General features: G+C 52.9%; 1 protein-coding gene across 8 annotated transcripts in view; it reads right to left on the reverse strand.

Moving 5' to 3' along the window:
- Positions 1–3,647: 3,647 nt before the first annotated feature.
- SLC27A1 (solute carrier family 27 member 1) overlaps positions 3,648–21,293 on the reverse strand; it is a 31,975-nt gene continuing 14,329 nt past the window's right edge. For 6 of the 8 annotated variants that reach the window (XM_029216729.1, XM_029216724.1, XM_029216725.1 and 3 more), the window contains 10 exons: positions 17,251–17,645; positions 16,963–17,124; positions 16,797–16,866; positions 15,941–16,032; positions 15,759–15,868; positions 8,739–8,948; positions 7,451–7,577; positions 6,987–7,361; positions 6,437–6,583; positions 3,648–5,188 (listed from right to left, as the gene is read on the reverse strand). In XM_029216729.1, coding sequence (XP_029072562.1) covers positions 5,031–5,188; positions 6,437–6,583; positions 6,987–7,361; positions 7,451–7,577; positions 8,739–8,948; positions 15,759–15,868; positions 15,941–16,032; positions 16,797–16,866; positions 16,963–17,124; positions 17,251–17,645 — 1,846 coding nt within the window. In that variant the 3' untranslated portion in view covers positions 3,648–5,030. Of the gene's footprint in view, positions 5,189–6,436; positions 6,584–6,986; positions 7,362–7,450; positions 7,578–8,738; positions 8,949–15,758; positions 15,869–15,940; positions 16,033–16,796; positions 16,867–16,962; positions 17,125–17,250; positions 17,646–17,838; positions 19,168–21,293 lie in introns of those variants that run through there. The other 2 variants (XM_029216731.1, XM_029216730.1) reach the window with 2 other exon arrangements.

Below are 21,293 nucleotides of genomic sequence, written 5' to 3' on the forward strand. Positions count from 1 at the left end.
AGTAGGCAGAATGATGGTCCCCCCCCTAAGGTGTCCACACTGTAATTCCCAAAACCTGTGAATATGTTAGGTTACTTGGCAGGGGGGAATTAAGTTTGCAGATGGAATTAGGTTGCTGATCAGCTGTCCTTAAAAGAGATTACCTGGATGAGCATAATGTACTCACAGAGGTCACTAAAAATAAAAGAAGGAGGACCAGAGAATTGACAGCATGAAAAAGACTCAACCCACTGTTGCTGGCTTTGAAGATGGAGGAAGAGGCCACGAGCCAAGGATATTGGCAGTATCTAAATGCTGCCCAAGGCAAGGAAATGGATTCTCTCAGAAGCTCCAGAAGGAATGCAGCCCTGCCAAACCTTGATTTTAGTCAAGTAAGATCCATTTCTGACTTCTCACCTTCAAAGCTATAATTGGCGTTATTTTAAGCCACTAAATTTGTGGTGATTTGTTACAGCAGCAGTAGAAAACGAGTACAGATCCATACCTCCTGCCATATACAAAAATTTAAATGGGTCAAAGACCTGTAAACATAGTTACCGTGTGACCTAGCACTTCCACACCTACGTTTATACCCAAGAGAATTCAAGACATGTTCGCACAAAAAACATTTGTGTGAATGGTCACAGCAGCATTACTCACGATAGCCAAAAAGTGGAAATAACTCAGTGTCCATCACCTGGTGAATGGTTAAACAAAATGCGGTCTCTCCTTGCAATGGTATATTGTTTGGCCATAAAAAGGAATGAGCTACAACTTGGATGAATCTTAAAAACATATCGAGTGAAATAAGTGAGACGCCAAAGGCCACATATATGATTTCATTTCTATGGAATGTCTAAAACATATCCGTAGAGACAGAAAGTAGTACTTGCCAGAGGCTGGGGAAGGGGAACGGGGAGTGACTTCTAAGGGACATGAGGTCTCCTTTTGGGGTGATGAAAATATTCTGGAACTAGACAGAGGGGACGGCTGCATAACCTGGTGAATATACTAGAAGCCACTAAGTTGCACATTTTAAATGTTTTTTTATTTTTATTATATTTTAAATTCATTTATTTCATCTTATTTTTATTTTTGGCAGCGTTAGGTCTTCGTTGCTGTGCGTGGGCTTTCTCTAGTTGCTGCCAGCGGGGGCTACTCCTCGCTGCGGTGCGCGGGCTTCTCGGTGCGGTGGCTTCTCCTGTTGTGGAGCACGGGCTTCAGGCACGCGGGCTTCAGTAGTTGTGGAGCACGGGCTTCAGTAGTTGCGGCGCATGGGCTCTGCTGCTCCGCGGCATGTGGGATCCTCCCCGACCAGGGCTCGAACCTATGTCCCCTGCATTGGCAGGCAGACTCCTAACCACTGCGCCACCGGGGAAGCCCTAAGTTGCACATTTTAAGAGGGTGCATTTTATGGTATATGAATAATAGCTCACTTAAAAAATAAACCAGTGATTCAGGCACATGAGACAGCAGGAGCAAAGGCGCTGAGGCCAGACACAGGCTGGAAACAACCATCTGTGGTACAAGGAAAAAAGCCTGCAGGATGACAGCGCTAGCCAGAGCCTGGAATCTTCCCCAGAGTGATGGAGACCCTCAAGGGGTGTGGGGCAGGGATTCAGCCTGCAGCCGCCCGTCCTCAGGAAGCTCTTGGCCCCCAACTCTCCTCCTCCATGTGCCCTCTCGGGCAGCTGCTGCTCCTTCCTGGTCCTTCATGCACTTCTCAGCCCCTGCCTCTCACAGTGTACTTGCCAACGCCAGGCTGGGGCGTTTTTCTTCCCACATCGCAAATAAAGACATCCCCTCTGTGCACATCCTTCCAGGGCCGCTCCAAAAAGGAGAGGCTCAGGGCACAGCACCTTCGAATCCTAGCTCTCTTCCTGATTTACCGAGGGTCCCGGGGGCAAGTCACAGAGCTTCTCATTTGGTATAAAAAATACAGAGCTATCAAGCCACGAGAAGGCATAGAGGAACATCAGATGCATCTTGCTGAGAGAAGCCAGTCTGAAAAGGTTACACATGGTGTGATTCCAAGTCCATGACACTCTGGAAAAGGCAAAACTGTGGAGACAGTAAAAAGATCAGGGGTTGGGGTAGGAGGAATGAAGAGATGGAACATGGGAATTTTAGGGCAAGAGAAACTATTCTTTGTGATACTGTAACAGTGGATGCATGTCTTTATGCAATTGTTGAAACCCACAGAATGTATAACAGAGTGAACCCTAATGTAAACTGCGGACTTGGCTTAATAATAATGTATCTACATTAGCTCATCAAGTGTAACAAATGTAGCCCACTAATGCCAGATGTTAATTATAGTGCAGTGGCGCAGAGGTGAGAGGGTATATGGGAACTCTGTATTTTCCACTCATCTTCCTGTAAACCTAAAACTGCCCTAATAAGTAAAATCTATTAATTTTATAATTTTTAATAAGTTTATTTATTTATTTTTGGCTGCGTTGGGTCTTCGTTGCTGCGCTCGGGCTTTCTCTAGTTGCAGTGAGCCGTGGCTACCCTTCATTGCGGTGCACAGGCTTCTCATTGTGGTGGCGTCTCTTGTTGCGGAGCACGGGCTCTAGAGCGCAGGCTCAGTAGTTGTGGCGCACGGGCTTAGTTGCTCTGCGGCATGTGGGATCTTCCCGAACCAGGGATTGAACCCGTGTTGCCTGCATTGGTAGGCAGACTCTTAACCATTACGCCACCAGGGAAGTCCCCTATTAATTAATTTTAAAAAGCAAACAAACGCAGACCCTGATCCTAAGAGACATCAGGATTATTTTCTTGCTGGTCTGGAGAGAACTTCTTACACTGCTGCAACTAGCGTCACAGGCTTTGCAATGAGAAAGGTCCCCACTGGGCCACTTTCTCACCAGAGGCCCTGACAATGAGTTCATTCCCCTCCCTGTGCCTTCAGTTTCCTCATCGGTACAACGGGGACCATGATGATACCTTTGGAGGTGGTTGGATGTCTGAAGGGATGTTACCCAGAATACACTTGCTTATCAGCACACCAGGGAAGCTCCATCCCCACCAGCACCAGATCCTTCTCCCACCCTCACTGGGCATCTCAGAGGCTATACCTTACATCCCCCTCTTTGCACTGTGGGCAGCCAAGGACCAGCTCCACACATCAATGGTTCATCCATCCTTGAGCTGGCCAAGGACTCATCCACCCCCCATCCAACCCCAGGGTCGCCCCCTGGGCGCTCCCTCCTAGCAAATGCTCCGTTGTCGTAAGACTTTCTTCCTCTGTCCCTTGAAATGGAGATGAGACAGACATTATAATTCTGGAGGGGGGACAGCTGAAGGTGGGAGCTGAGAGTATGAACTCTGGAGCTCAATGTCCTGGGTTCAAATCCCATCTCAGGCAGCTACCCTTGCAGGCTCAGTGGTTCTCGCCCAGAGCTATGGCCTTACGTGCTGACCCCACACACAGAGGGGCTCCCTTCCTGGGGCAGCCAGACATGCCAGGACACACCCTCTGTCCCCGGCCATCCTGTGCACCTGCCGGAACCCAAGGCAGATAGGCTGTCCCTCTCCCGGGACCACCAAGGTCAGCACGGGGCTAGGGGAGGACCCAGAGGCTGCAGGGAGGTGGCGAGAACACTAACCCACGTGCCCCCCCCCGCCCCCCATCCCCAGACCCCTGAAGCCTTGCAGGTTGGAGAAGAGGCAACAGGAGCTGTAAGTAAAGGCTGAGCGTGTTTTGCTCATGTCTGGTGACTGTGTGTTCCCCGGTGAGAGGCCTGAAACTGACAGGGTTCTGGGCCACGTGGGGACAAACGGTGAGTGACTGAGTTCCCATCAGGCACCAGACACTCTGCAGGTTTATTTCTTACATTCAGCTAGGAAACAAAATCTCAGTGCTTAGAAAGGCCCGTGCAAAACAGCATGGGGTCACCTGCTACTGGCCTTGCTGTTCTAGGTGCGGGACGGTGCTGCCGGGGGCAGGGACAGAGGGGCAGTTTGGGTGGCAGGCCCCAACGGTGGGTGTCCAGGCTGAGCCATCGACGAAGCTGATGGGGATGTCCGAGCCATCCTGGCAGGGTTGTCTCGGGATGTCACCAACCCAGGGTCCGAGCTGTCACTAGCAAGGCTAGCGGGACATTCAATAGGCTGGAATGCCTGAGGCCCAAGAGGCCATCTCAGATGCCACCCCTGGCCTGGAGGCTTCTCCCAACCCCACTGCTGCCACTCCCGTGTGTCCCTCCAGCAGCCACACCAGGTAGGATCCCCAAGAGGCCTCTGCCAGGGTGAGCATCTGAGCAGTAGGCTGAGCAGCCACCCAGAGCCATCTTCAGGGGAGACGCCTGAACAGGGACATCTGGGCAGGGGAAACATCCAAGTGGTCACAGTCAGTTCCAGAAGTTTCTGGGGTATCAGGAAGGGCAGGCAAGGCAAGGGAGACCCACCAGGGATAGGAAGTGCAAAAGCCAATTGGCCCGGCCGGGGAGAGATTTCCCGTTGACCTGCACCCCTGGCCGAGGCCCCCCTACTCCCGGGCTGGCCAGGCAGACACCCCCGGCTCCTCAGTTCAGCAAGGAGAGTGGAGGGCCTGCCTGGAGCTCATGCAGTGCTACAACGTCCAGGAATCTAGCAGCCTAGGGAGGTCTGGGCTGGGTGGGCCTTGTTAAGGCACAGCTGAGAGGGAGGTGGAGAGGCCCCACTCGGGTTTACCACCCAGTGGGGAGGACCCGCGGAGGCCCCCAAGGCAGCTGGGCCTCCGCACAGACCCCAGCTCCCAGGAAATGTCTGTTCTACTTTCGGCAGGAAGAGGGCAGGGGAGGAAAGATGGAGGAGAGAGGTGAGGGCAGTCAGGGACAGGAGGGAGGCCGAGAAGCAGGGCGCAGAGACAGACACACACACAGACACAGGAGTGGAAGACAGGCAGCGGGCAACCAGAGGGGGAGAGGAGGAGGGTGAAGGCGGGAAATACAGGCTCCTCCCGGGATCCAGTTTCTCTGCCCCCAGGACAGGGCAGGGCTGTCTGGCTCAAGCCCCCCTCGCTTGCTGGGCCTGGTGCAAAGTCTCTGGTGGGCCGAGGAAGAGCGTCAGAGGGAGAAGGCGCCCGAACAGATGCGGGTGTAGACACCCTGATCCAGAGGCAGGTAGTGGCCCTGCTTCAGGTCCAGGAAGAAGAGCCGGTCTGAGGTCTGGCGTGGGTCGAAGCCCTCGTGCTGCAGCCTCGTCTTCTGAATCTTGAAGGTGCCTGTGGGGATGGGGGTGGGGGTGGAAGTGGGGGTGGGGTGGGGACTCGGCAGGGGGATTCCAGGAATCCACCCCCCCCAACTCGCCATCCTGTCCTGCACCTCCAGGCCTCTGAAGAGGCCTCTGCTAGGAACATTCTTCCCCATTTTGCCTGCCTGACTCCCCCCTGGCCTTTGGATCTCAGCTTCATGCCCTCTCCTCCAGGGAGGCCTCCCTGACCACCCTCATCATGGCCTGAAACTCTGTGTACCCCCTGCCTGGTCACGTGCCGACCCCCCACAAGACCAAGAAGGTGACAGGGCTGGCTCTGTCACACAGTAGGTCAGGAGTCAGCAACTTATAGGCCCATGGCCCACCCCACGGGCCAGATTCGGCCCACCATTCGAGGTGGGCCACGCCCATTCACGTACACACTGTTTACTATTGCTTTTGCCCTACAGCTGCAGAGCTGAATTATTGCTGCAGAGGCTGTGGCCCACAACTGAAAATATTTACCATCTGGGACTTTAAGAAAAAGTTTGCACTCCCTGCGGTAGACTATTAAAGAAGGGTTTTGTGAAAGACAGGGTAAGGGTTGGTAGAAAAAAATGGAGGGAGAATCCCTGCGTGCTCTAGAGTTGGGAAGGTTTTTTTTCTTTTCAAATGAAACTTCAAAAGCACAAACCTGTGTGCATTGGTGGCAGAGCGGTGAGCATAGCTGCCTTCCAAAAGCACAAACCACAAAATTGAAAAAGCAGAGGCGGTAGTGGTGGTGGTGTTTAAGTTTGTATCAAAATTAGAGGCTCCTTTTCAATAAAGGGCACCATGGACAGAGTTAAGAGATTCCAAAACAGAAGAGATGTAGAAGGTCTGAAACCACTATGGAATTAACATCTAGACTATTACGGGAAATTTCCGTAAATCACAAAGAACGATGAGGCAATACAAAGACGGGTCAAAGATACGAAGGGTGATTTACAGCAGAGGAAACCTCAGAGGTGTGAGATGATTTGCTCAAATTTCCTAGTCATCAGAAAAAATGCTGAATATAAAGAAATGCACCCAATACTGCAGGATACCCAGTGGGAGTGCGAGTGAGAAACAGAAAGAAATAAGTATGTAAATAAAACAAGAAAAGGGCTTGGCTCACAGTGCCGGCTGGCCATGAACCATTACGTCGGACCTGGCACAGGGACTGAACTAGGACAAATAAGTAAATGACTGAGGAACTAAAAGACAGATGGATACACGAAGAGACAGGGGGCCGCACCTGTGGTGTCCACCTGGGGCAGGAGGCGCAGGAAGATGGGCCGTGCGTAGGGTGCCAGCACCTTCTGCAGCTCCTGGTACAGGGCATTGGGGCTCAGCTGTCCGTGGGGGTCCGCAATGGCCGCCATGCCTGCTTTGCCCTCCACCCCTGGAGACAGAGGTTTGGCTGAGACCACCGCCCTTCGCCCCTCCATGGGACCAGATCCACCCTCCAACGGTGGCCCCTGGCTTCTGACCTCCAGTCCCTTCCACCCGGAATAATGCTCGCCAAAGCAGCAAACATTTTATGGAGCTCCTGCTGCACTCCCTGCAGCCCTGAGCCACGGCTGATTTCATGAGCCCATTTTCTGGATGAGGAAACTGAGGCTCAACATCAGGCATGAGGAGAGATTCCAGATCCAGGCCGCCACCCTGTCGGGTGCAGTGGTCCAGGTTGTGCACTGCTTTAGGTCCTGCCTACAGGGGTACCTGTACCTCCAAGCTCCTCCTGGCTGGGCTCCTCCGGGGCTGCTCCCAGGACCCTAGAACCACCCCCAGAGCCCCCAGCTTGCCTGGCACGGCCACCCCGTACACGGCCACATCTGTCTGGCCCAGCAGGCGACTCAGCACGCCCTCCACCTCAGTGGTGGAGACGTTCTCCCCACGCCAGCGGAAGGTGTCCCCGCTGCGGTCCCGGAAGTACATATAGCCCAGCTCATCCATCACCAGCACGTCACCTGGCAGAGAGGAGAGGGGGAGGTAAGACGGCGACCTGCCATCCCTACGGCCAGCCCCCAGGGTCTGCACACCTGAGAGGTAGGCGCTGTCACCCTTGCGGAAGACGCTGTGGGTGATCTTCCTGCTCGTGGCACTCTCGCTGATGTACCCATCGAAGCGACGCAGAGGGTCTTGCTGGTTGATCTGGCCCACGAGGAGGCCGGGCTCCCCTAGGGAGGAGGCGGCGCTCGGGCTGTGCTGGGCGGGCAGGAGGCGGGGGGCCCCGGCTCCCCGGGGGACTGGGCGGGACCCTGCTCACCGGCCTGGCATGGGATGCAGAGGCCCTGGGCATCCCGCAGTAGTTCCATGGTGTCCTCATTGACCTTCACCAGTCGGATGGGGTACACATTGGGCAGGATGCGGCTGTTGAAGCCACAGGAGCCGACCTGGGATGCGGCCAGCCGAGTCAACGAGGAGCCCCGGGGTGACACGGTGTCCTCCCCGCCCCCCCCCCCACACACACCTCGCCTCTCCTGCCCCAGGGCCTGGAATTAGCACTCCCTAGTGTCACCCAACTCTGTGACCTTGGATGATCTGAAAGATGGGGGTATTAAGTGCAGCATCCTGCCAGGAATCGTGCCCCCCTCTCCCACCTTCCCAGCCTCCCTTGCAGTCATGTGAGGAGACCTGCCAGCCGGCCGCCACTTCCTGGTCCTTAAAACTTTCCAGGCTGGCAGGAAGTGGATGGCCAAAGTGATCCTGAAGCCATGTAGGGACACTGGCAGAGCTTCTGCCCGCTGCCCACTGCATGTCACCCTGCCTGGCTCAGTTCTATGAGCAGAAAGGCCTAATGGGTTTCTGCCGCTGCACACGGTTGGGTATATTTGTTAGAGCGGCAACCTCTGCTGGTACGGCCAGAGTGTGCTCTGGGACCGTCCATTCAACAGATGTGCGTGGTGGGGACTGTGCCTTGTCCTCAGGTGCTGGGGACCCAGCAGCGAGAGACAGAAAGAACCCCTACCCCCTAGGGTGATGTATTATTCTTCTCGTTCTCTGTTCCTGACTTTGGATGGGAAGGGCTTAATAAGGGAGAAGGAGGGTCCTGAGAGGGCAGAGTGGAGATAATGATTATTAATCATAAAAGCATCTGTTTGCAGAGTGCCTACTGCACGGGGAAGGGGTGCTGTGCTGAGCTCATGATGTTGGGTGATTAGAACAAACCTAGTAAGTTGTTAACCCCATTTACAGATAAGGAAACGAAGACCCAAGGAGTCTGAGTGACTTGCCCAGTAGGAGGAGATCAGCACCCCATTTCTGGCCCTGGACCCCCCAGAGCCCTGCTCTCCCCTGCCACCTCCACTGCTACAAATTGAGGCTCAGAAAGGCTGAGGTGCTTGCCCAGGACAACACAGTCACGCTGTGAATTTGAACTCAGGGGCGACGGTCACATGACTGGACAAGCCAGAAGAAAGCATCCGAGTGCCCTGGCCGAACTGCCCACCACACTCCAGGCTGTTCTTTGGGGACACGGGGCCGGCGAGGCATAGGTAGCAGCGATCCCTGAACCCCGAGACCTGCCCGGGCCGGGCCGCCCCGCCCACGCCCACCTTCCCGTCCATGTTGGCGATGCTGCAGTTGCACTCGGTGGCTCCGTAGAACTCGCCGACCTGGCGCACGCCGAAGCGCTCCGTGAACTCCTCCCAGATGGCTGGCCGCAACCCGTTGCCCACCGCCAGGCGCACGCGGTGCCGCCCTTCTGCCTCGCTCACCGGCTGTTTCAGCAGGTAGCGGCAGATCTCCCCGATGTACTGGACCACCTAGGTGGGTGGGAAGTGAGCAGTGGGCGCCTGCGCTGGAGCAGAGAGGAGCCGGCTGGGGGTGGAGGCTGCCGCGGGCCAGAGACCCCCAGACCCAGCGACCTCCCCCACTCCAACCTGGGCGCTAGGAACAAAACGGCCTTAAAGATGATAATAGCAAGGAAACAGACCAGGCCTATCCATTCCCTCAATCCCCAACGCTCCTTCCATCTGAGTGGATGCATCGCGTCCCCCATGCCCCTCCAGCGGTCCCTCTATCCCCTCCGCTGCTTTCTGGGGACACCACGTGTGGTGCACGCAGGCAGGAAGGTGAGCCGTGGCGTTGACACTCCACAGGGCAACCCTCAGCCCAGAGGCGATGTGCTCTACACTGTTCCCTAGAGCCCCAACCATCTGAGCTCAGGGCGCCCACAGTCCTGATCCTGGGGTGGGACCACTCTCAGATGCATGCTCTTCGCTGCCTCCCTGAAGTCACAGCAGGGACCCAGCCCCAGTTGCCCATGGAGTCACCTACTCACTCTCCCCCCCGCCCCGCACCGCCCCCTGGGCTCCTTCTCTCCCTGTCTTGTGGCTCCACCCCCTGGGGTCAAGTCCCAGATACCCCAGGTGCCCTTGAGTCCTCATCTCCAGGACGGCTTCTTAATGATACCCTCCCCATTTTACAGATGGAGAAACTGAGGTTCACAGACAGTAAGTAACCACCAAGGCTGATAATGTGGTAACATTTGATATGTATCTGGGCATCCTGGCTCCAGAGTCTCAATGAAGCAGTTACATGTTCAGAATTAACCACCATGGCAATCAGTACAGCTTCAAAGTACTCACTAGATGAAGTACAAAATTCGACCTGTGATCAATTCCATCCATTCCGCCCTCACTGCCCCCTGTCCTTCTAACTCCTATGCTCACTCGGCTCTGCCACGTGGGTCTCCTCCTCAGGGCCTTTGCACATACTGTGCCCTCTGCCTAGAACAATCTTCCCCCAGATGCACCTGGGTCCTCAGGTCTCGGCTCAAATGTCACCGTGACTGAGAGGTATTCCCTGAGCAGGACTTAATAAGGATCTGATAAATACAAGTGCACTGAGCACTCACTGCCAGCCAAGCAGAGAGCTCATTTGTTTCATCTTCCTGAGACTCCATGTTGGAGAGGAAGGTACTGAGACCCAGAGAGGGGGCACAGGTGGCCCAAGATCACCCGCTGCTGACCAGGAAGCAAGCCCCAGGCAAGGCAAGATCAGAGACCCTGATGGTTTCTCTCCCTCTGCCCCCAGGCTCCCTCATGTGCTTTGGGTGTGGCCCAGCCCACCCCATCTCCAGGACAGAACAAGTCATACAGCCTGGCCAATCATTCCAGTCCATCCCCAGACACTGATTGGTTCAAGGATAAGCATGTGACCACAGCTAAGCCAATAAGAATCAGCCCTGAGACTTTTAATGGACTGGTGGGAAGACAGGCTCTTTCTCAACTAGAACTGCGGGGAACACTCCTGGAGAAGCAGGGCTGGGGAGGAAGCCACCCACTAAGGAAAGAAGAAAGCAAGAGGAAGAGGAAAACAAGAAAGAGAGAGAGAGAGAGAGAGAGAGAGAGAGAGAGAGAGAGAGAGAGAGAGACCTTCCTTGATCAAGGTGTGCCTGAAGCTGTCCACCATGTGGCCTCCTCGGTTCCATAAGCTAATAAATCCCTTTCCTCAAGAAAGCCAGAATTTAGGTTAGGGCTGGGTTTAGGGTTTTGGTTTTACCTGTCAACTGACAAAGTCCTGCCTAAATACATAGCTGCCCTCCAGACCATCACAGGTAGACACAGCCACACTCTGAGCAGCTCACAGATGTCCTCTTCAGAAACCAGGCTGGGGAAGGGACAACACAGCCACAGTTGAGGCAGCTAAAGGTTTCAATGACCCTGTGGCCCTGAGGCCACATCTACATACTGAGAGCCAGACAGCTGATCTTTACTCTGGCCTGGACCCTCGGACAGACCCAGGGCTGAAGGGAAGACAACTCAGGTCAGCTCAGAGAGGCAGACACCAGGTGCCCCAGCCGAGACCTCCTGCCTGCAGGGCAGCACCTGGAAAGTGAATTGTCAACCTGGGACCCCCACTACAACTCCCGAGTCAGGGTGACCTCGTACACCAAATGTACACACCCAAGTGGGTATGGGGAGACACAGGAACTATACACCCATGGATGGATGATGGGTTGACTTACCTGTCGCCTGCCCATCTGCTTTATGCGCTAAAAAAGGGGAGATTACAGCCTGCTTCCTCCCATGAAGATGGCTGGGCAGTTGATCTGGGCCATGCCCACTGCTGCAAATAAAACAGCCACACAGTTTCCCCCATCCTACAGCCAGCCATGAGATGGGATTTCTAAACCCAAACGCAAGCTCTTAAGTCTTTTTGGCATCCTTGTTAAACTTGACCTTTGAGGATTCCATCCTCTACTCCTTAAAGAGCCCCTCAGTGCCTTCTCTTGGTCACAGAAATACCCCTTCAAGGAAACAGAATGGAATTTCAGGGGCCCCAGAGACAGTGAACAAAGCCCAATGCAACACAGCATGTCAAAGACAAAGAGAGGGACCGCCAGACACCACAGGCCTCCCGGTGGAGGACATGACATCACCCACAGGGAACCTTTGCCAAAAAAGCAGGACTTGAAGCGATCAAATATCTAGATCAGTGGTTCTCAACCACAGTCAAGACACCTGACAGTGTCTGGAAACGTTTTTAATGATCACAGCTGGGAGGTGGGGTGCTAGTGGCATCCAGTGATTTTGGAACAGAAATGCTGTTAAATAACCCACAGTGCAGAGGACAGCCCTCACCACAGAGAATTATGCGGCTCCAAAGCCACACTGCTGTGGTTGAGAGATGCTGTGCTTCCACTATGGAGAACGGTATAGAGATTCCTCAAATAACTGAACATAGAGTTACCATGTGATCCTGCAATCCCACTCCTGGGCATATATCTGGACAACACTCTTCACTTGAAAAGATACGTGCACCCCAATGTTCATAGCAGTACTATTTACAGTAGGCAAAACATGGAAGCAACCTAAGTGTCCACTGACAGAGGAATGGATAAAGAAGATGTGGTACATATATATACAATGGAATATTACTCGGCCATAAAAAAAGAATGAAATAATGCCATTTACAGCAACATGGACCGACCTGGAGATTATCATATAAAAAGAACTAAGTCAAACAGAGAAAGACAAGTATCATATGATATCACATCTATGTGAAATCTTTAAAAATGAGAGAAATGGGGCTTCCCTGGTGGCGCAGTGGTTGAGAGTCTGCCTGCCGATGCAGGGGACACGGGTTCGTGCCCCGGTCCGGGAAGATCCCACATGCCGCGGAGCGGCTGGGCCCGTGAGCCATGGCCACTGAGCCCGCGCGTCCGGAGCCTCTGCTCCGCAGCGGGAGAGGCCACAACTGTGAGAGGCCCGCATACCGCAAAAAAAAAAAAAAAATGATCGAAATGAACTTGTTTATGAAACAGAAATAGACTCACAAACTTAAGGTTACCAAAGGGGATGGGTGGGAGAGATAAATTAGGAGTCTGGGATTAACATATATACACTACTATATATAAAATAAACAACAGGACCTACTGTATAGCACAGGGAACTATATTCAATATCTTGTAATAATCTATAATGGAAAATGGAAAATAATCTGAAAAAGAATATATATATATATATATATATATAATGTTTATATATATATATAACTGAGTCACTTTGCTGTATACCTGAAACTAACACAACACTGTATAAATTAACTATATGTCAATTTTAAAAAGTAGTTAAAAAAACAAAACAAAAAAACCCGCTATGCTTGACCCTACTCCCAAGGTACAGGAAGTGCCAGGGAGAGAGAAGCATGTCAAAGGACCTCCCAGCAATACCCAGACTGGGAAAACACTACAGGCCAAACTTCATTTCTTCAATAAATAAATTACAAGGAGGGGTGGGAGGAGAATGAGGGAGAGACAAGGGGCACCTACAGATGAAAGGATTCTTATAGGAAACATCAACTAGTTGCAATGTGTGGGTCTTACCTAAACACTGATTTTTTAAAAAAATACAGAAACAAAAAAAACCCCATATTTTGACATGGTAAAACACTGGGGATCAGGCCACTGTCCGGATTCCTGATAATTGAGAAATCACTGGCACTTTTTGGCTGGGATAATGATACTGAGGTTATGTGTTTGTGGGGTTTTTTCCTTCTTTTCTACTCTTTCTTTTATTGGGGTAAAATACACACAATATAAAATTTACCATCTTAGCCATTTCTTTTCCATCTTAGCCATTTTTAAGTGTACAGTTCCCCATAAATATATATATATATTTTTTGGCCACACCACGTGACTTCTGAGATTTTAGTTCCCTGACCAGGGATAGAACCCGGTCCCTCAGCAGTGAGAGTGCCGGGGCCTAACCACTAGACTGCCAGGGAATTCCCCCCCCAAAATATTTTTACCTTGTAAATCTGAAACTCTATACCCAGTAAACACTAACTCCCCATTCCCCCCTCCCCTGGCCTTGGCAACTACCATCCTACTTTCTGTCTATGATTTTAGCTACTGTGAGTACCCAATATAAGTGGAATCATGCAGTATTTGTCTTTTTGCGATTGGCTTATTTCATTCAGCATAATGTCCTCAACGGTCATCCATATTGTAGCCTGTGTCGGAACTTCCTTCCTTTTTAAGGCTGAATAATATTCCACTGTAGGGATGAACCACATTTTGCTTATCCATTCATTCTGTTGCTGAACACTTGGATTGCTTCCATGTTTTATTTATTGTGAATAATCTGCTATGAACATGGGTGTACAAATATCTCTTTGAGACCCTGCTTTCAAATCTTTTGCTTCATTTTTTTTTAATTAATTAATTTATTTATTTTTGGCTGTGTTGGGTCTTCGTTGCTGTGTGGGGGCTTTCTCTAGTTGCGGTGAGCAGGGGCTACTCTTTGTTGCAGTGCACGGGCTCCTCATTGCGGTGGCTTCTCTTGTTATGGAGCACGGGCTCTAGGCACGCGGGCTTCAGTAGTTGTGGCACGCAGGTTCAGTAGCTGTGGCTCCCGGGCTCTAGAGCGCAGGCTCAGTAGTTGTGGTGCACGGACTTAGTTGCCCCGTGGCATGTGGGATCTTCCCGAACCAGGGATCGAACCCAAGTCCCCTGCATTGGCAGGTGGATTCTTAACCACTGCGCCACCAGGGAAGTCCCAAATCTTTTGTTTTAAAAACAGCCCTCACCAGACAAAAAAGGCCACACAGAGATCCCATTTATAAGAAATGTCCAGAACAGGCAAACCCATAGAGACAGAAAGCAGATTCATGGTTGCCAGGGGCTGGGGGAAGGGGAATGGGGAATGACTGCCAGTGGGGACAGCATGTTCTTTTGGGGGTGATGGAAATGTTCTGGAACTACATAGAGGTGGTGACTGTACAACACTGTAAATGGACTAAGTGCCACTGAAGTGTCCACTTTAAAACAGCTAATCTTGGGGACTTCCCTGGCGATCCAGTGGTTAAGACTCCGTCCTTCCACTGCAGGGGGCACGGGTTCCATCCCCGGTTGGGGAACTAAGATCCCGCATGCCGTGAGGCGTGGCCAAAAAATAAATAAATAAATAAATAAAACTAAATAGTTCAAAAATTGAAAACAACAACAAAAAAGCTAATCTTACGTGAATTTCACCTCAATTGAAAAAAAAAAAAAAAAAAGACCAATCCTCAGCTTTCAGAGGTTTTACTGACATATCCATGCAGGAAACACGCTGCTATCTGGGGCTGCTTCACAACAACACAGAAGGAGGGATGTGCTGGGGGCGTGGAGGGGGCAGGAGAGGGTATCTGATGTCCTCTGGAGCCGAGTGATGGATACCTGGGAATCCCCTAAACTTTTCTTTCCACATTTATGTATATTTGCAACTCTCAGGAGTTAAGTTAATAAAGGGACTGTCTTCTATTTCAAGATTCAGATTAGCAGTTTTCCCCAGACCACCCCCCACCACCCCAAGCAGAACATAAAATCCTCAAAAGCACAGCAGGGCAGAGTCATCACCCCGAGGGATCCCCTAGGATGCCCCGGCCCAGAGCCCCCACCCTGTCCAGCTGTGTGATCTGGGCAAGTGGCTGAACGTCTCTGGGCCCCACCTGTTCAAGCTGGGGTCAGCACCTGCCAATTTGCCAGTCCCTGGACACACCCCCTTCCCTCCCCTCCTCACTCCTTCTTCCACCTGGAGGAAGGTACTAGGCACCTGTATTTCCACCCCCATCACAGCACTGAAATCCTCGGCCTGCTCTCCTCTCATTGTGGAGGGGAGAGGAGAGGAAGGGATTTGTCTTAACCCCTACCTGCTCGGCAGGACAGTGGATGCCCTCCACCTCTGCTTCATGCTTATCCCACCAGGAAGCCCTGGGCTTTGTGGCCTTAACCAGCCCAGCGCGGTGACTGCACCCATTTCCCTGCAGCCACCAGCAGGGAAGACCTTCGGGGCACAGGGAGTAGGGAAGGCAGCACCTTAAGGATCTCAGGCAGTCTGTGTCCAATTAAAAGCCTCAGTTTCTCCACCTGCAAAATGGGTATGAGGCCTTTGCCCGCTCCCAAGCAGCTGTGAGGTTCCAATGAGTTTACATGTTGAAGGTTTAGCCTCGGGCTGGGCCTTGAGCACAGAAGCACTGACTGCCCGCTCCCAGCCCCACCGAGTCCCTGGGAGGCAGCCATTCAGAGCCATATACTTGGGAGGGTGGGCGGAGGGCTGGAGGTGCGAGAGGGGGCGGGGCCTGACCGTGCAGTTGTACTTGACGCAGTCATCCCAGAAGCGGCTGGCTGAAAACTTCTTGCGGAGGACCACAGTCAGCCCGTAGATGAGACACTGACCCACGCCAATGATGTTCCCTGCAGAGAGTGGACTCAATGAGGGGTCCCCAATTCCCCGCCCCCTCCCCCGCCCAAGCTTCCCTGTGGTACCTGCCGAGTGGTACAGGGGCAGACAGTCGTAGAGCACATCTGCCGCCTGCATGCTGTAGGAGTGGTGGGTAAATGCTGCTATGCGGTAGTACCTGCAGGGGCAGGGAGTGCAGGGGCTGGGACCCACACCCCCGAAAAAAGCATGGCGTGGGGGGAGCGAGCTGCGTACTGAGGCAGAGCCAGCCCAGCTCATAGGGGCCTTATAGGCTGGCAGGAGAGGAACATGCAACAAATAAAGAAAATGGTGCTTGCTGCCATGAGGGATATAATAGAGCAAAGGGAGAGAGAGAGGCTGAAGGGGACAAAGCCAGGGAGGGTGGGGTAACCTGCCTGGGGAGGTGACACATGAGCTAAGGCCCGGCAAGAAGGTGCTGTAGGGTGAGCTAGGGAAGGGCACCCAGGTGAAGCGCAGAGCATATGCAAAGGTCCTGAGGCCAGAAGGAGTCTGGCAGGTTTGAGGAAGTGTGAGGGGTCGAGGAGGGAGCGAGCGAGAGGTGGAGAGGAGGAAAATGACATCAGAGAAGTGGCGGGAGCCGCACAACACAAATACGGCTTTTATTCTGAGGGCCAAGGAGGGTACAGGGAGGTTTGGCACAGAGGAGGTCTGACTTAGGATTTTAAACCTTGCTATGGTCACTGATGAGAAGGGGGCTGTTGGGGGCAGGAGTGGGGACAGGAGGAGACTGAGGAAGGGCAGAGGGCAGCACGGTGTCCTGAGATGGGCTGTGGGTTTTACCCAATTGGGATCAAGATGCCCACAAGACCCCAAAAGGAGCTGGGGGTTGGGGGGATCAGGCCATAGAGAGGAACTGGAGTGGCTTTCCTGAGCTGGGGGCAATGCCCACGGGCCCCTCACCTGCTGTGTACGACGATGGCAGCCTTGGGCAGCCCCGTGGTCCCTGATGTGTAGATGTAGAAGAGTCGATCTAAGAGAGATGTGGGTGTTGGGGACCGGAGGCTGGCGTGAGGCGGACGAGGGGACTGGGTGGGCACCGGCAGGGGGGGATCCCACCTGGACTCACCGTCCATGCCCTTGCCAGGGGGCTGGGCTAGGGGGGCTGTGGAGGCCTCCTTCAGCAGCGGGTCCAGGAGCTGGATGTCCGGCAAGACACCCTCGGGCCCCATGTCTCCAGAACAGAACTTGACCAGGCTCTTGCCCAGCTGTCCACTCACCTCGGCCACCACTGCGGCCCAATACATATGTCACGGTCAAGGACGGGCAGGTCCCCTCCCAGGGCCGGGGAAACACCATCTCCCTGCCCTGGGCGGCCCCAGGCCCCCACCGAGATGCTGCCCACACCCGGCCTCACCCGCTGCCAGCTCCCGTCCGAAGACCAGGGCCTTGGCGCCCGAGGTGCCCAGGCAGAAGATCAGGGGCTCCCGCCGCAGGTTAACATTGAGCAGCGCGGCCTCCATGCCCGCCTTGGCCAGACCCAGCCACAGCCCCACAAACTCAGGCCGGCCCTCCAGGAAGATGGCCACCACGTCGCCTGGCGTGTAGCCCAGATGGCAGAATAGGTTGGCCACGGCATTGGAGTAGGCGTCCAGCTGCGCGAAGGTCCAGCACACGCCACTGCCCGCGTCCACCAGCGCCAGGTGCTCAGGCTGCCGCCGTACCACCTCCTGGAAGATCTGCGGGATGGTGTGGCGGGCGCGCTGGTGCCACCGCAGCTCCAGGCGCACGCGCATCAGCACGAAGAGGCCGCTGGGAGGGGGGACGAGGGGACGGTGTCACTGAGGGTCCTGCCCGGCTTCCAGGAGACCACCCCAAGCCTCAGCATCCCCACGTGGAGAAAGCGGAGGAGAAGGTCCCTGTGTTCCCAAGGGTGGCAAGTGTTCAATAAGGACCCTTGGGTTGCTGGGTCTCTTGGAGAAACTAAGGGCAAAGGGCCATTTACCAGTCAGCTCAGAAGTCGGCGGATTCTCACAGCTGGCCAGGCCATGCAGTGTAAATCAGAGTCACCCTGTCCTACTCCGCCACAGCTTGCTTGGTGACCCTGAGGGAGCCAGGCCCAGTCCTATCCTTGTTTTTCTCTCCTGGGGCAGCCCAAGTGCCCCATGCTGACCCCCCCACTGCCTCCAGCTTGGACTCCTCATGCCCCGCCTGCCTCAACCGGGCCCTGGGGTCCACCCCCTGAGCTGGGGGTCTGTTCCACTCCCAAGTTACTCAATGGCACTAGGCACAGGTGGCTGAGCCATCCAGCACGTGTGCCCCCACCCAGGGGAGGAGGTGCCTCTGCCCCAGGTAAGGCCAGAAGACAGGCTAGCGAGAGGCCCTGATGGCAGGTGTCTTGCTCCTCTGTCTTCACCTGCTAGTAGAGACAAGGGGATCAGAGGCCCCAGGGGAAGATAGAACCCCAGTAGGAAGGAGCCAGGTTCCTGAATGACCCTGTGGAGATGAGCAGCCAGCACTGATGATGCCAGGCTGTCAGATGAGTGAGACATGAACTTGTTCGTGCTGTTTTAAGCAAACAGAAATGGCTTTAGATCACAGAACCAAGAAGGCTAGAATTTCTCAGTGCAGGAGCTCAAGAAACAAGTGGTCTTCTGGCTTTACCTGGCTCTCTGCCCTGCCACCTGACTCTGAGAGGTAACTTTGTGCTGGGTTAAGCCACTGTCAAGTGGGGACCTGTTTGTTACAGCAGCTTGCTCTGCCCTGACCGAGACAGGTGGTCCTCACTCTGCCCCCAGGAAGGTTACCTGGGTGTGGTTCCCCAAATCCTAAATGAACACTTAGAACAGGTGCATTTTATTATACGTAAATTACACCTCAAAAACAACCCATGAAGACAGAGCAGATTGGTGGTTACTAGGAGCTGGGGGAGGGAGAATGGGGAGTAACTGCTAATGGGGACAGGGTTTCCTTTTGGGGTGATGGAAATGTTCTGGAGCTAGATAGAGCTGATGGTTGCACATCACTGTGAATGTACTCAATGTCCCTAATGGTAAATTTTATATTATATGTGTTTTACTACAATAAAAATGAATGAATGAATGAAACTCATGAAGACTGTCTGTGGCAAGGTTAAAAACAGGAGTCCTTACCTTCCAGATGTACACCCTGGAAAACTAACAGACAGAAAGATGTGCCACTGAGATTCAGACACAGGAGGAAGTGGGTGGAGATGAGGAAACAATCATATGAAGATCACGGAAGCTGGGGGATGGGCACATGGGTTTATTACATTATTCTCTCTACTTCTGTAAGCTTGAAATTTTCCATAGTAAAATGTTTTTAACACAAATTTTTAAAAAATAAAATAAAAAAATAAATTTTAGAAATAAAAAATATTTGGGCTCCCCTGGTGGCGCAGTGGTTGAGAGTCCGCCTGCCGATGCAGGGGACACGGGTTTGTGCCCCGGTCCGGGAGGATCCCACATGCTGCGGAGCAGCTGGGCCCGTGAGCCACGGCCGCTGGGCCTGCGCGTCCGGAGCCTGTGCCCCGCAACGGGAGAGGCCACAACAGTCAGAGACCCGTGTACCACAAAAAAAACAAAAAAAAAAAAAAAAAATTAAATAAAAATTTAATTTAAAATTTTAATTTAAAAAATTTTTAAATAAATTTTTAAAAATTTTTTTGGCTGCGCCGTGCAGCTTGCAGGACCTTAGCTCCCTGACCAGGGACTGGAATGGGCCCCCTGCAGTGGAAGTGTGGAGTCCTAACTACTGGACCGCCCAGGGAATTCCCTAAATTTTAAAAAATTTTTTAAAAAATCAAAAATCAAAAAAGTTTTTTTAAATAATGTTTTAAGGCTCCCACTGTTTTTTCAATCAAATGCCTTCCCTGTGGCCTGTGAGGCCCAGCACGGCCCAGCCCCATGCATCTGGCCACCTCATCACCCTCCATTGCCCCAGCTTGCTCTTGCCTCCTTCCCTGATCTTCAGCAGGGCAGAGGTTCCTGCCCCAGGGCCTTTGCCCAGCTCTCACTGCCTGGAATACTCTGCCCCAGGCCCCTCATCTCGGCTCCTTCTCATCCTTCACCTCTCAGCTCCAATGACACCTGCTCAGAGGGGTCCTCCCAGCCCTGCCCCGCTTGGATCAGTATGGCTATTTTAAAATATCCCTGCAAACCCTTTGACAGTCCTCCCTTCAAAAGGTGGGTTCTATTTCCCATCCACTTGAGTGTGGGCAGACTGAGGAGCTTGCTTCTAAGGAAGAGAATGTAGCAGAAGTGATGCTATGTGACTTCTGAGCCCAGGGCACAAAGACAGCACACCTTCTTCCCAGCATGCAGGAGCCCTCATGCCCTCTCGCTTTCCCTCTCTCTCAGGACACTGGCCCTGGGAACCCAGCACTGAGCTGTAAGGAAGCCTAGACATAGGAGATGATAATGATCATTTTTTAAGCCCCTAGCTAAAGGGGTAATTTGTTACACAGCCATAGGTAACTGATACATTCCCAGCACCCACACCCCCCCACCACCATCGCTTTATTCCTTCAGAGTGATCATCCCAATCTAAAACTGCCATCTTCCTTTGTGGGTTTCCTGAATTCTTTGTCTTTTTCCATGAGAGCAGGCACCCTGTCTATCTGTCTATTGTGTCCAGGGATGTAGTCCCAGCACTAGAAACAGGGCCTAGAATGTAAGGACGATGCTGGTGCCCCACAGGCTGGCTCAAATGCAGCCCAGTCTCTTCTGCCTGTGTGACTGCAGTTGTTGAAGAGTGTCTCCAAAAATTCATGTACACCCAGAATCTCAGACTATGACCTTATTTGGAAACAGGGCCTTTGCAGATATAATTAAGGTAAGTGTGAGATGAGGTCATCCTGATTGCCTAGGTGGGCCCTAAATCCAATAACAGGTATCTCTACAAGAAGAGAAAGGGACTTCCCTGGCGGTCCAGTGATTAAGACACTGCACTTCCACTGCAGGGGTCGTGGGTTCAATCCCTGGTCGGGGAACTAAGATCCCGCATGCTGTGCAGTACAGCCAAAAAGTAAAAAAAAGAAAAAGAAGAAGAGAGAGCACAAAGACACAAGGGAGAAGGCTCTGAGGAGACAGAGGCAGAGACTGGAGTGATGCAGCCACGAGCCAAGCCAAGGACGCCTGGACCCCCCCAGAAGCTGATTTGGGGCTTCTGGTCTCCAGAACTTTGAGACAACAAACTCCTTTTGTTTTAAGCTACCAAGATTGTGGTAATTTGTTACGGCAGCCCCAGGACACTCATACAGTGGGCATGGGTGGGTACATCCCTCTCTGGGCCTCCTGGTTAATGGGGACAATAAGATCCCATGCCTTCCAGGTCATTAGGGGACAAAAGAGATGGATGGAGACTTCTAAGGAGAGGGCCTGGCGTGTCCTACATTCTCAATAAACTCTGTTGCTATCCTCTCCCCAGGGAGGTATGCAC

This window comes from Monodon monoceros, unplaced genomic scaffold (genome assembly GCF_005190385.1).
Source record: "Monodon monoceros isolate NGI ecotype Baffin Bay Population unplaced genomic scaffold, NGI_Narwhal_1 Super_Scaffold_12, whole genome shotgun sequence".
In the NCBI taxonomy this organism is placed as follows: Eukaryota; Metazoa; Chordata; class Mammalia; order Artiodactyla; family Monodontidae; genus Monodon; species Monodon monoceros.